Below are 14,848 nucleotides of genomic sequence, written 5' to 3' on the forward strand. Positions count from 1 at the left end.
GCCCGCCGGGTCCCGCCCCCCGGCGCGGCGGTTCCGGCGGCACAGCGTTCCGCCCGCCGCCCCTGTCGCCAGTCCCGCCTCCACCGGGGACGGAGCTTCGAGCTGAAGGCGGCGTGCCGGGCCACGGGGAGAAGGGTTCCCGTTTCTCGGAGGGCCAGGTGACGGTGGCGTTCTCCGTGAGGGAAGGTCGGACTGGGGCTGGGCTCGGTGACCGTGGTTGCCGTCTCGCCGCCGCCGTGATTCTCCGGGGCGGGGCGGCCCCCAGGGTAAGTGGCTCGGCGGCGGTGCCCGGCGGCGGTGCCTGCCGGCCCTGCGGAGACGGTGGGTCACGGGGTGGCGGTGGCCGACTGGCGGGGAGCGGTATACAGGTTCCGCTCCGCCATGCGGGAGGGTTCATTTCTGAACGTGTGCATGAGTTCCTAACGCACGTGCCGGTATTTAAATTAACAGTAAAACGGAGATTTTTGACCTTGCAGGGTAAGCGAGGTTCTGGTGTGCTCGGGCGGCACAGGAGCAGCCGCTTCCCGACCCGGGTAGCTGCCGGCGGAGGGGCCGTGGCTCGGTGCCGTTCCCGGCCTGCCCACCGGGGTACGCGGGACCCACAGCCGCACGAATGCCCCGCCCGGGGCGGCCCGGCGCTGCTGGCTGGGGCGATCCTATGGAGAACAGGTGAGAGGCTCCAAGAAATGATAACCGAGCAGGGGGGCCTGCGGACGACGGCTTTGACAGACAGCAGGGCGCTGCTCCGGGGGCCGTGCCGGTGCCGCCGGTGGTGCCCGTGCCCGCGCTCGCGCCCGCGCCGCGCGCTCTGGCGGCGGCGCCATCTTGCCCGTCTGTCTGTCTGTCGGCCCTTTGTCTGTCTGCGGCTCCCCGGCACCTGCAGCGGGACCGGGTAAAGCGGGCTGGGGCTGGGGCAGGGGCCGGGGCTGCGGCCGCGGCCGCCCGCCTGAGGGGCGGCAGTCCGCCAGCAGCCGGGCCGCGCTGTCGGTGTCTGTCCGGGCTGTCGGGCTCGGTCGTCTGCCGGCATCCTCGGGAGCCCGGGCTGGGTTCGTGTCTCCGTCCATCCGCCCGCCAGGAGAGCGGGGTTTGTGTGTCTGTCCGCTTGCGGGCTGGATCCCTCTTGCCGCCTCCGTGAGCAGGGACTGTCGGCTAGATCCCTCTGAGGAGGATGATGGGATGATGGGATCCCTGTGTCCCATCACAGGTGATGGGATCTCTGCGGATCTCTGTCTGAGGAGGATGATGGGATCCTTTTGTTCGTCTGTCTTGGGAGGAATGGCTCCTCATTTTGTCTTGCCTGTCTGTGGGGGGACTTGTAATTGATTCCTTCCTCTGCCAGTCTGAGGGTAAGGAGTTGATATCCCCACTTGTGAGGGACAAGGTGGGGTACTGATTGTCTCTCCTCATGTGTCCCTCATCTGTGTGTCCCTGTCCCTGCCTGCCCGGGGGTCCTGGCAGCAGAGGAGCTGCAGATCTGAGGTTCATCCCTATGAGGGTCAGGACCTGTCCCTGTCCCAGAGGTGGCCATGTGGTCCCATCACAGCTGCTGCTGTGCCTGGAGCTGTGACTACAGGTTGGTCAGTTCCCACTTTGCCCCAGGTGGAATGTCCAGGGCACTGCACAGCCATCCAGGCATGGTGGGGACTTGTGTCTCCATGGTCCACATCTCAGAGGGCCAGGGCAGGGTCTGCAGGTTTGATCAGGCTCTGTCAGCCATGGGGATGGGCAGGAGGGAGAAGGATGTTTGGACTGAGACTGCTGTCACTCTTGCAGTGAGACACTTCAGTTTTAGTATGCTGGGGACAGAATTGCTTGTGACTTCTCTTGAAAACTGTGGGACTGACCACATGCAGAGGTTTGTGAAATGGCTGTGGATCACGTTGGGTATGAAGATGGCTGTGGTGATGCAGAATGAGCCCTGTAGGGAAAGGGGTGGGAATGACCCCAAGACAGCCAGCAATATTAGACTAGAACCTCAGGAGGTTCCAGGGGCATGTGTGACAGGCTCTTCTCTCTTTAGGTGAGCCCTCTGTGGAGGGGACCAACACTCCTGCCAGGTCAGGGAAACATGTCCCGTCGGAAACAGACCACTCCTAACAAAGTTCACTGTGAGTATTCTGTTACGTGGCTCTCTGGGATCCTTGGTGTAGTGGCATTGCTGTGGAGTGAGGCGGGAGGGAGGGAAAGGTACAGTTTGTGGGGAATGGTGGTTACTCATGTTTAGTCTTAGGGGCTGTAAGAAGAAAAACTGAGCTCTGTGCATCAGGAGAGCTGGCTGTGTCCTGGCATGGCCAGGACAAAACCTGGTTGAACAAACACCTCATGCTCTGAAGGTAGGTGTGTGTGTAAAGGGCCTGTAGCTGTGCTTTGCCTTCACACTGTCACAAGTGCAAGTTAGAATACTTGCTCTGGCCTGTCTTGGGTAGCAAAGGAGGTTCTAGGTGAAGTGGTTTGAGTATGTGGCTGAAAGCCAGGAACTCGTCGGTCCTTCTCGTTGCCCTACCACAGACTTAACTCACTGGTCTTGGACATGTTACTTAAGCTCACTGTACCTCAATTTCCTATTAGATATTCTAAGTAAAGCCACTTGCTCTTTCCTCACAGGGAACGGGAGGTGGCCAAGTAATTTACTGGGCAGGCAGGTGCTATCTGTCAGTCAGGCTTGAGCTGTGCTGATAGGACACACCTCTGCATTCTCAAGACCCTGGCATTTGTTTGGAAGTGCAAGGGCCAAAGGTGCTGTACATCAGTGTGTCTTGTGGGCAAGCTGCAACGAGATGTTAGTGGAGCTGGGAAACGTGGATGTTTGGCTGCAGAGGGGAAGGTACACATGCACAGCTTTTATTTGACTGATTGCAGCAGAAAGAGGTTTGGGGGGACTGAAGCTACACCTTTGTACATACCCAGCTTTGTGGGTGGAGAATTTGTGGTGTGGAATTTGGGCTAGAATGAGGAGAACAAATTTTCATTTCTGTAGATGAGAAGCGATGCTGATGAGAGGGCTGTAGGTCCTGCTAAGCTGTGGTAGATGTCAGGAGTATGGGACAGAGCTGAACACTGCAGTCCTAACAGTGCCTGGCTGTGCTGATGCTTCTCTGCTGGCTTGCATGCCTCTGTGTTTCTCTGTGCTGCTTTTTGTGTGGGTATGGTGATGGGAATCTGCACACTCTTCTCTGTGCTGGAGGAAAATACCTTGTGGTACAGCCTAACACTGCACACTGGGGGAGTGTACTGGGGAGAACTGCCTGTCTGGGGCTTGAAAGCCCTGTGGCTGCTGGGGGTTTCTTGGGAGAGCTGGCAGAGCTGCCCACAGTGGCCAGCTAACCAGTCTTGAGGCATGGCTTTTGGCATCTGCACTGGCTTGTGCTCTCCAATTCCTGCTTCTGGGTGCTGGGTGTAGCAGTGGGCAGAGTGTACCTCTGAATTACCTGGCAGTATTTGCATGATGCTGGAATTGTCTTCCTTACAGCAATTTGACATGTCCTGTGTTTTGTCCTGCAATGCTAGGAACATGTCTTGTGTCCACACACATTTGCTTCTGGGAGGGCCCAGATATCCCTGTTGCTGTTTAGGTCAGGCTCATGAAAGGCATACACTTGTGCTGCCTCCCTGGTGCGGAGTCATCATCTCTCAGGGGTGTAAAGCAGGGGGTACAGCAGCTCTAATGATGCAGGTAGAGTGTCCATGGTGTTTAGGTGGGCTTATTTCTGCACTTCACTGCTTAAGGGTTACATTCTTCAGAAACTTGTACTATTGTATGCAAAACTATACGTATTTTGGAGTTTAGTTGTGTTCTATTTTCGCAGTATGCATTGCCTTTTAATCTGCAGTACAAGTGATTGTATCTCCAGTTTTGGTGTTAGGGGATGCTTTCTGACAAACATGCTACCAGTGGGCATGAGGTTGAGGTTATGGCAACTGGTGTGCCATAGAGAGGAGTTCTGGGACCTTCTTACCTCCTTTTCATGTGGTACATTGATACAGAGCAACTATTCAACAGGAGCCATCAGGAGCAGCAAGTAGGACCATAAGAAAACAAAGGGAGTAAAGGATACAAGAAACATGTCAATGGTGATGTCTCCACCTTGGGATGGAAAATCTTGTCTGTCTTATGATGAACACCACCAAATCGTTGGGACTTCTCTGTCTACCTAGCCTGCTGTATATCTGGAGGGCCCAGAAATGCCATGCAATGCACTGACGAGGATAATCGGAGAGAGCATCAGCTCCAAGAACTGGGTGAGCCAGCAGAATGAGGAGTCAGGCTGAGACATAGCAGACACGTTTCTGAGACTTCTTCACAGGGACTGAAGTGGTTGGGAGGAGAGGAATAAAAGGGACAGCAGGTATGCAGCTTTTTACGCAGTTGTCTGATGCTGGGTTCTGATTTGGCAGGCTGCGGGGCTGGGGAAGTGCTTTTTGGATTTGCATAAATACTACTGTGAATATCTAACGGGACAGATTAGAGGGAGGACAGTGCCTACTTCTTTCTTGCATGTCCACTCCATGTTACCTTCCTTCTTGGATTCACTAGGGCAGGTGACAGCTGCAGATCTCTTCTTCCTGGCTTGCTTGGTGCCACCTCTTTCCAGGGTTACTTTCCAGGCTTGGCATGGCTCTCATCTAACCTTGCTGTTGCAACAATGTGTTTGCTGTCCTCAGCTTAGCACAAAACTACTTCTTTTGGCATGCAGAGCGGCTGACTGGGAAGTTGTATGGTTACAAGTCAAAACAGTTTTAAATGGAAGTTGATGTGTATGAATGTTCAAAATAATACAGAATCAATAATAAAATTTACTCATAATCACCAAAGTTTCGTTCCACATGACAGCCAGTCCTTCTGCAGTTTTAATTGTAGTTGTTTCCCCTTTGGCAGGGCTGTAGTACATAATTGGCTCTTTATAATTTGATTCTGTTTTGCCATAGGGCGCATGAAAAGCATTTACACCTGACAAAGTGGTAACAAATAAAACTGTAATACTGGAATATACTTATTATGTTGACTATTTCTGGTTGAATGGAAAAATACAACACTGTCATGTTGCTCCTGTCAACAACTCCATGTTGCTGCAGAGATATCTTAATTGGTTCATTTACATCTTTATTTTCTCCCAGACTTTGAAGTATGGAAATATAAAAGCTCTCTAAACAATTAATCTCAACTTGCCTTCAAGCAAGCCCATCCACCACTGCACTGTCACTTCGTCCATTACAGGCTGCTCACTGCTCCTGTGCTTGCCAAAAGTCTGCCGCAGGTGTTTGCATGGACTTTTATTTTCTCTGCCTCCTGTCCTGTGAGCTGCTTTTCTTTGTGTTGCTGGTGCACCTCTGCAAGTGATGCGTATTTTAGAAATCCTGAGAACAGCTTCCATTAGTCAAATTAATTCCTACTTCTTAGCTCTGTTTATCAGGGCCCCAATATCACACTAATCCTCTGTTTTCTTCTCCCTCCCTCTGACACACACACACACACACACACACACACACACACTTTCTCTGCTCTTCAATGTTCTTTGAATTCTGCTGTCTATAATATTCCCAGTTTGAAGGGAAAGTATCTTGCTAGAAATCACACACAGCATTCAAAACCAAGCAGAAATGTTACTTGCATCAAAATCCTTGGTTCTTAAAGGGCGCTGTGGGCTGCCGTTGTTAACTTTCAATTGTGTTGTTTTTCATTTCAGTAACCACTACAGCAGTGTGGACAACCCAGAATAGCCATGGGGCAGGTGGAGTAGATCCACAGTGGTGAAAACACTTGCAAAATTCAGGTCCAGGAAAGGAACACAGAGAAGACCTACATGGACAGGGATTTACATCAGCATTTAAGTTGATGTACAAGGAGGGAATAAAGTGGCTCATCTCTGAGAGACTTTTCTCTTTAGGAAGGAGGACAGGGGAATAATGCAGTTTCTTCTGGTTTTGTTTGGTGGATTTAGGGGCTGGTTTTTTTGTGTGTGTGTTTGTTTTCCAGAACACCTGAGAGTTACCCTGCATTCACACAGTTCAAGAAGGGAAGGGTTCAGGAAAAAAAATCCTTTCTGGCTACCAAGGCTACCACCAGATCCCACCTAGCAGTCATAACTGCCCCTGTTGCACAGTCCCACAGGGCTGCCCCACACCTCCACAGCTGCTCATCCCACTCACGTACAAGATTATGGAGGGGAGAACTGGAATGTAAAGCAGAGGCATTTGTACCATCTTTCACTGTCCTGCATCTCCAGAGTTTGTAAAACACAGTGACTTGTCTTGGCATTGTGGTCAGCCTGCAGCCATTTTTGTATTTAATAAAGGAACTTCTGGAGAAGAGTCTGTGAATTCAATACTGAGCATAACATAATTTACTGATAGCAGTGATCCTGAAGCTGCTGCCTTTCTTGCTCCCTTTGCTAATGAATGGAGGTGAATTCAGAGTCGGGTGGGAGTATAAGTGTCTGTATGTGAGCATATGTGTGCAGAAACAGCACAAGTATAACCCTGTACCTATAAAACTTAAAGCTCTAAACCTTCATCAAAGTAGAACCTTAGTCCATCAGGACACTTCCCTCACTTCTTTAGGAGACAAAAATAGTTTAATACATAATAATATATTTACATGCTAAAGATGACATTTTAAAAAGCAAGATGTCTGCTCCAAGCACTGGTGTGGTTAGCAGTTTGCATTTCTGGCTGTAAGATGATAGTTCTTTGCCCTGAATCAGTGCTAACTCAGTTCTGGTGTGTTGCACAGGGAGGCCACTGGCAGTGACCACTCTTAGTTGTGATTACTGATAGAGGGAGTTCCCTCCTCAGTCATTTTCATGCAGAGATCACAGCTTTTAAAAACCCACAGGCTGTCTGTGAAGGGAAGAGGGGGGGAAAGCAAACGCCTAACTGCTTCCACTAGCAGTGGTGTTTGGGAATCCTACGTTGTAACTGTCACAGGTACCATGACTCACACCGTAGTTTTACATCTGTCCCATGTTCTGCAGGTTTTCTCATTTCACCATGCTTTGCCTTGCAATGCTTTTCTGGTCTCTGGGCTTTTTTTGCTAGTGTGGGGGTATCTGCTGCTTGGAGAGGCACTGTAATTCTGTAGTGTCTGCTGTTTGTACACTCTGTGTCTCAGTCCCAGCAACATGGGGTTGTGGTCCAGACGTAAAAGCAGCACTCCAGGTCATGAACATCCTTTGGAACTGGGATGGCTTCTGATGGGAGTATGTGTGTCACAGCAATCAGGATGATATCTGCTGCTTTCAGTGACAAATAGAATTAGAGTGCTCCTCAGCATCTCTCTTCTCACACATGGATTGTGTTCTATAGCCTTTTCTGCAGAAACCTTTTCTCATGTTTCTGAAACAGAATGACAAATGCCTTCAAGTGCTTTAGGAATCCTTCACGGGTATGTTGGGAACTAAAATTCCTCTACGACATTCTCCCACATGAGACTTCTGAAGGTCTTTGAAATCTTCCATATATTACTGCTTTTTAAAGCAGTGCCAGAAATTTAGAGGTAAGCACCAGAAAGGCAGTGAGAGTACAAGTCTGAGGCAAAGCTGTCTGAAAGGTTTAGCAGGTGGGAATGTACCTGTAGCAGGACTGGTGCTCTCAGTGGGTCAGGAATTCAGTTCCTTGGTTATACTGATGCCAGTTGTGGCCCTATTCTAAAAGGTACAATTTTCTTTTGAAAGTTTTTGTTTTATATGATGTGTCTTCCTTAGTATTTTTGTGTTTATGCTTTGAATGGTTCTTGAGAACTTAAAAATCAGTTGATAAATGTAATCCTAAAGCCATCCAGCTGGCAACTGTAGCATCATGCCCCCAGTGCTTCCAGCTCTTCCACTGAGAGAGGCAAATTGCAACTACACCTGGAATGGAGTAATTAATTTGATTTAGTAAGAAAATTAAGGTTACCTTGTGTTGCTATTCTTCAAAACCAAAAGTTCTTAGCAGGAATTGCTGTAAATCATCTGATTTCTTTCAGATGAGCACAAATGATTGCCTTCTTCCAATGTGCTTGCCTTCTGTTGGGTTGAGATACTAGTGATCAGTTGAGATAAACCAAACTGAAAGCTATCCTAAACAAGCTTCTCAGCTTTTGGGTTCACTCCCTTAGTTTTCTGTTTTAAGCATATGGAAGTGTCAGGAAGATTTATTTTAGCCAAGAGCCACTCCTGAGCAAGGCAAAGTAGTGAAGCAAGTTACCTTTCACGTAAGCAGGAGAGCACTAGCTCTGAGCACAAACACCTTCTTGATAGGCTTCTGCACAGTGCAGGTGAGCAGCCCCACACTGGTTGGTTTTGGCAAGCCTTGGTGGTGAAAGCAATGGAATGGCACCAGTCTGATTCTTTGTCCTTGTGACTGCCAGGGGAGCAAGTCTTTGCAGGGCTGGAGGAGCAAGCCCGCCAAGCCATGATGAAAAACAACTTCCCTGGAGCTTTTGGGGACCAAAGGCCAGCCATACATCCACTGCAAGATCCCGACTCCAGCAGCAGTGAGTTCTGCCCCTTCCAGTAATGGCAAAGTAGTGGGCTGGGGAGGCTCTGACAGGGGGTGAGGTGAGGTGCTGCACAGCTTGTGGGAGTCCGTCAAGGACCATCTTACCCATCCCCTCCTTCGGCCTAGCCCTTGGCTCCTTTGCAGGACTTGGTGTTAGCAAACAGCAAGAGCAGGGCTGCTTCCTGAGGGAAGGCAAGCCCAGAGCCAAGGGCCACCACAACACAGACAAGGCAACCACCATGCCACTGGGGTGCAGTCCCAACTTACAGGCTGAGGCTGGCAACAGCAGTGTGGCCTACTGGTGATTGTCAGGCAAGGCAGGGTGACAGCCTAGGTGCAGGAACAGAGCACTTCAGTCCTTGGAGTGCCCCAGCTGGAGTTTAAATGGAGCCCCGGGTCAGAGGGGGTGGGTAGAGGCCCCAAGACATATAAGGTCTATATGTGCCTGCGGGGTCCTGGCACTTAGAATAACTGCTCTTCACATTCCAGGTGGCAGTGACGATGAGGAAACCACCCAGGATGAAGTTTCTTCCCACACATCTGAGGAGGATGGCTCAATGGTGAAAGTGAAGAAGGAACTGGAGAATGCAGAACAGCCTGGGGCTGGAGCCCCACTGACCAGAGAAAACAAGGCAAGTGTGTACTGGCTCTGCACTCGCCTTCTCCTTGCAGGGAGAGAGGAGGACACTTACTGTCTAAGCACCTTCTCTCCGCACCATGGTTTGTTTGGTTTCTTATCTTTTTCTCCCTCCCACTTCCTTTAAACAACATCTCCAGACAGAAGGAAAGGGTGTGAAGAGCTCTCAGGCTGCCTGGAACAGGAGTTAGCAAGCACAAATTGCCATTTTCCTGTCTGGCTGAGCTGGCTGTGCAGCCTGTCCCCTTCCTTCAGATCTGGTGCCTTTCTGACTGACTACCCTTCCCTCCTGCTATGAAGCAACCCTTGCCTGCCAGAGCCACTGAGGTGGCCAGGGCTGGGTGTGAGTGGAGGCCATGAGACCTCTTCTCCCCAAGACAGCAGGAATTTTGCTCAGAGGCCATGTAAAGGACGTTTTGGACTGTGAGAACACAAACCAGCCCTGGCAGGACTGTGCACAGGACACTTGGTCTGCTCAAGGCCTGTGTGCACTGGTGACCAGATATCAAGGGAGGGTGGGATGGGGTGGGAAGACCAGGGGATCTGTGTGCCTCACACAAAGGGGCTTTTCCTCCTTGTAGGTCCCTGAGAGTTTGAATGCTGAGCCTGTGCTGGGGCTGTCACAGTGCCCCCTCTGCCAGCTGGAGTGTGGAAGCAGAGAGCAGGTCATTGCTCATGTGTACCAGGTAGGGGACGGGTCCAACCTGTCTGACATCTCTGGCCTTAATCCCCAAGCCCAGAAACAACCCAAAGCATAGAGTAGTTTTGCTCTGGTCTGTGCAGTCACAGAACTGATTTTCTAGCTACTGTGTGACTGAAGTTTACGGCAGTAAACTCTGGCCAGAGGGTGACCTGGAGAAAGAATCAGCAAGATACCACTCTGCAGGTCTGGAAAAGACGACTGTCCCAAGTCAGTCTCCACAAGCAGTTGCAGTCTATGACCTGGCATTTCCTTCAGATAAAGCATGTAAACAACCTCTCCATCATTCAGTGAGATAAGAAACCCTCCTCCTAAGGACTTGGCTCTTTATTATTTACTTTACCAGAGTTCCTATCTATGGAAACAACTGTTCTTCCTTTTAAATTATTCTAGTACTGTAGGAAATCTATGCTGGAATATCACAGGTCTCTTCACAGCACATCAAAGTCTATAAAAGAAGGAATGAAGAAGAACTGAATTGGCCACTTACTTGCACTTGTCTGTCTCCATCTAAGTACTTCCTCACCAGCATCCTGCCTACTCTTAGTCCAGCCATCCTTTGCCCAACCACAGCAGCTCCTCAGATGCATTTCCCAAAACAAGGGTCAGGTCTTACGATCCAAGTTATTTGGCATTAACTGTTTCTTGTGCATAAAAGTGGAGCTGTAAAAAGGTTTCCTCCTTGCTGTTTGACACATGACAGCCCAGATGTTTTGAGCTTGGTCTAGAAGTTGTCAAGACAGATGTGTAGTGGTAAAGTGTTCCCATTCCAAGGCTTGCTGGATCTGTTGAGCACACCTCAGACTCGGCAGGGAACCGGGCAATTTCTGACTAATAACCATGGGGCTGTTTTGCAGCACACTGCAGCTGTAGTGAGCGCCAAGAGCTACATGTGTCCTGTATGTGGCAGAGCCCTCAGCTCACCAGGATCCCTTGGGCGACACCTTCTGATCCACTCAGAGGACCAGCTGTCAAACTGTGCAGTTTGTGGAGCACGCTTCACCAGCCACGCCACATTTAGCAGGTCAGGGTCACCATGGCTGGTGAGTGGTCTAGGGTACCTTTGTTAAGATTAGGTAGGTTGCCTCAAATGACACAGCAGTCAAGGCTCTGGACCCAGTAAGGCCTCTGAGGGAGAGTTGTGAACACTACCAATGAGTGAGATTCCCTCCATTCCTTCCTGCCTGCAGCTCTACCTCACCTGCAAAGACCTCCAAGGTCCAAGGGTGTTCCTTAGCTCTAAGAACTGGAACTGTGCAGAAAGCACTGGTGTCTCCAGTCCTTGGGGAACAATCAACTGCTTCCCTTGCTCAGCAGTCCATCAGAGTGGGCCTGTACTGTCAAGGCAGGTCCATCATTTCCAGAGCAACACTACAGGCAGAAACCAAAATTCTTCTTGTTTGTGTCCTGCCTGGTGCAAGATTATCCACAAAGTAGTGGAATAGGGATAAACAGATAAATCCAGAGCTGGGGACGAGCAGCTTGCTGGCCAGCTCCTGATTTTGGTCTCTTCCAACCCAGAGACTGCTCTGGGCTAACCCACTGCTTACCCCTAGTATGATGTTGCTTCATTTTAGATATTCAGACATGTCTGTAGCAAGGATGGTTCAGCAGAGGCCTCTGTTGTTGATGCAGTGGGCACACAGAATCATGAAGGCTGGAAAAAACCTTCAGAATGATGGAGTCCTCCAGGCATTTTGGGAGGGGACTCTTTCATCACACCAAGTATCTGACTGCCCTCTCTGCTTTGCAGTGAGAAGCTGCCCGAGGTGCTCAGCGCCGATCGCCTGCCAACACCACCGAGCCAGGGCCCCTCGGGCCTGGTGGAGAAGGACGTTTCCTTTCACAGCCCCGTGTACCCTGCAGGCATCCTCCTGGTGTGCAACAACTGCGCTGCCTACCGCAAGCTGCTGGAGGCCCAGGCCCCTGGCATGCGCAAGTGGGCTCTGCGGCGGCAGAACGAACCCCTGGAGGTGCGGCTGCAGCGTCTGGAGCGGGAGCGCACGGCCAAGAAGAGCCGTCGGGACAACGAGACGCCTGAGGAGCGGGAGGTGAGGCGCATGCGGGACCGAGAAGCCAAGCGCCTGCAGCGCATGCAGGAGACAGACGAGCAGCGGGCGCGGCGGCTGCAGAGGGACCGGGAGGCCATGAGGCTGAAGCGTGCCAATGAGACGCCGGAGAAGCGCCAGGCCCGGCTGATCCGAGAGCGCGAAGCCAAGCGGCTCAAGCGGCGCCTGGAGAAAATGGACATGGTGCTCCGTGCCCAGTTCGGTCAGGACCCCTCTGCCATGGCCGCTTTGGCAGCTGAAATGAACTTTTTCCCCCTGCCAGTGAGCAACGTGGAGCTTGAGAGCCAGCTGCTGGGCAAAGTGACCTTTGAGGAGCAGAGCAACAGTGTGCTGCATTAAGATACAGCCACAGACTGTGCCACCTCTGCTGTCCCTGCCACAGGTGCACCATGGGCTTCCACATTCACGAGGCTGCTGTGGGTCCCTGTCTGACTCCCCCTGAAAGATGGTTCTGGTTTGCTCCTGAACACAGGAGGGGAACAGAGCTGAGAGGTGGCTGTAAAATGTAGCCATAGTGGGAGCAGATTCTGAGGGTACAGTCTGCTCTGGGGGCCAAGGCATGGCCTGTTAACAGAGGGAAAATAAATGAATGCTCACATTTATTTAGTCCCCTTCTTTGGTGCTTCTGCCTTGGACCCTTGCCCCATAGATGGGTTTGAGCTGCTGCAGTTCAGCTGCAAGTGAAGGCCTACCTCAGGGGAAAGGGATCTTGTGTACTGCAACAGTAATTATGTAGCTGAGGACTTTGATAGTTCCCAACTCCTGGGGTAAATCCCTTGCAGTTTGTGCCCATAAAAAAGAAGCAAAGGGGGATGTTGTCTCCCTGGAAATGGCTGTGCACATCCATTATCTTAACACTATCATTATGTGCTTATTTGCAGTAGCAACCATGGGAAAACTAGAGGAAACTGAGTTCCTGTTCTAAGATACCACATATAAACACTAAGAGAAAGGCTGACTGAGGTAAGCAAAGAGCAAACAAGTTTGCTGCTTTACTTACAAGTTAATTTTAACTTAAACAGCATTTCAGGTTTGCAAGCAAAGGAGTTGGGTGAGTGGTAAACAGGGTCGCTCAGCTCTCTGGTGCTTTCTCCTTTATTCAGCACTGCAGTACTGTCCTCAGCTGTGGGCTTCCCAGAACAGGCCTACTGGAGAGTGTCCAGCAAAGGGCCATAAAGACAGTGAAGGGACTGGAGCATCTCTGTTGTGAGGAAAAGCTAGGACTGCTCAGCCTAGAGGAGGGGAAGGCTCAGGGTAAGGGCAAGGGATCTCATCAGTGTTTATAAATATCTGAAGGGAGAATGTAAAGGAAATGGAGTAAGGCTGCTTTCAGTGGTGCCCAGTGAGGGGAACAAATAGAAACACAGGAGGTTCCTCCTGAACATCAGGAAATGCTTTTTCACCCTGAGAACACTGAGCACTGCCAGAGGTTGCCCTGGGAAGTCATGGGGTCTCTCCCCTTGGTAATATTCCAAAGACACAGATCTGGATGAAGGTGGCCCTGCTTGAGCATGGAGGTTTGGACTAGATAACCTCCAGAGGTCCCTTCCCACCTCAAACATTCTGTGACTTCACAGTAAGCTGAGCTTGTTCAACCGTTTTAAGACAGACAGATCCAACACTGCTCTTCTAGGGCTACAGATCACACTCCAATTATTTCATAGTGATTCCTCTGTGACCAACAGTGACTTTCAGTGGTCACTGTGGGTAATAATGTGGGGCAAGGGGGGATTGTTAAGAAACTGAATCACACAGGTAGAAAATAAAAGTTGCTTTTGCTTCCATACCCAGCAGGAAAACCAATGAGAGAAATGTGGAAAAGGGGTGAGCTGGGAAGGAGCTGTGGAAAGGCACAATAACTGCATCTGGAAAAACCTGCCAGAGGGCAAGGAATTTAAGCCTGCCTTAGTTTATTCAGGAGATAGCCAAGGCAAAATGGGATCATAATCTGCACCTATATGAAAGGGTTCCCAATAGAAATCATTATGAAATTATTTAAGTTAAAAGCATCTGGAAATGCATGGGTTAGCATACTGGTGTGCCAACAATTTCCTGTGCACTGAAGACCCCTGCTACTTTCCTGGCATTTCCAGTTCAGGTTTGCAGAACAGTTACAGGGTGCTGTACACACACCAGGAGCCACTGTCTTCACTCTGATAGCTGCTTCTCTGCATCAAGCTAGAAATGGTGACTACAAGACTCCTACCTGAGATCAGAAGACTGAAGTTAAAATGAGAAGCAAAACCTTTCAGACCTGTTTTTCCCCTTTTTTCACTTTGAAAAACTTTTGATCGAAGTCCCTTAAAGCCCCAGTTAATTCTTACAACAAAGTGCATAGTGTTACATTTTTCATGATAATTTACTAACTTTACAGTCTTGTGGATGCTTGCTACTAAAAGCGTTCCATCTTTTTAGTACTGCAGTTTTCTCCATGTGCCACTGTAACATCTTGGTTTCCTCACCTCACAGAAGCTATTTTAACAGATTGTTCATCACATAGAACTGACATCCAGGAGCTATCCTTGCCTCTCTCACTTTGGGGAAAGGGTCCATTCTGTTCCACATTATCTTTGTTCTCTGAACTGATCTCTCGCTTTTTATTTTACTTCTGTCCAGTTTCATACCCAAACCAACACTTTGCTTTTCGCAGTATTTGCTATTGCTCTGTCTTGTGTGTTTTGCTCGGCCAGCAGAGACATTGCTTCACTCTGCAAGCTGCAGCTGAAACATTCCCTGCAGTGTTGCTGGTGCCTGATGACTGATGCGAGGGGTTCAAGAAAAAGGCCATGCAAAAGTAAAAGCACTGGAACACAGAATTATGGCTTATGATCCATCTGTGAGGCAGCCTCTACCTTGCCCTTGTCACAAGTCTTCAGGTCCTTCTGCGTAAGACTACACAAGCCACATCCTAATGACCACCGATGCCACAGATGAGCAAAAAAATCTCAAACACCAAAGGAAAAG

The 14,848-nt window shown here is 50.1% G+C and overlaps 1 protein-coding gene across 10 annotated transcripts; it reads left to right on the top strand.

Moving 5' to 3' along the window:
- Positions 1-20: 20 nt before the first annotated feature.
- On the top strand, positions 21-12,486 carry ZNF821 (zinc finger protein 821). 10 transcript variants are annotated; one of them, XM_030457488.1, is made up of 9 exons: positions 21-266; positions 477-669; positions 2,021-2,108; positions 4,156-4,346; positions 8,348-8,473; positions 8,968-9,110; positions 9,697-9,801; positions 10,673-10,839; positions 11,569-12,486. In XM_030457488.1, the coding sequence occupies exons 5-9, from the start codon at positions 8,392-8,394 to the stop codon at positions 12,221-12,223; spliced, it is 1,152 nt and encodes a 383-aa protein (XP_030313348.1). In that variant the 5' UTR covers positions 21-266; positions 477-669; positions 2,021-2,108; positions 4,156-4,346; positions 8,348-8,391; the 3' UTR covers positions 12,224-12,486. The 10 variants fall into 10 exon arrangements, with proteins under 10 accessions (XP_030313348.1, XP_030313346.1, XP_030313347.1 ...); XM_030457486.1 differs by having other exon boundaries at positions 46-266; positions 3,985-4,346; XM_030457487.1 differs by having other exon boundaries at positions 46-266; positions 4,001-4,346.
- The last annotated feature ends 2,362 nt before the right edge of the window (positions 12,487-14,848 follow it).

Source organism: Calypte anna, chromosome 11, assembly GCF_003957555.1.
Source record: "Calypte anna isolate BGI_N300 chromosome 11, bCalAnn1_v1.p, whole genome shotgun sequence".
NCBI lineage: Eukaryota > Metazoa > Chordata > Aves > Apodiformes > Trochilidae > Calypte > Calypte anna.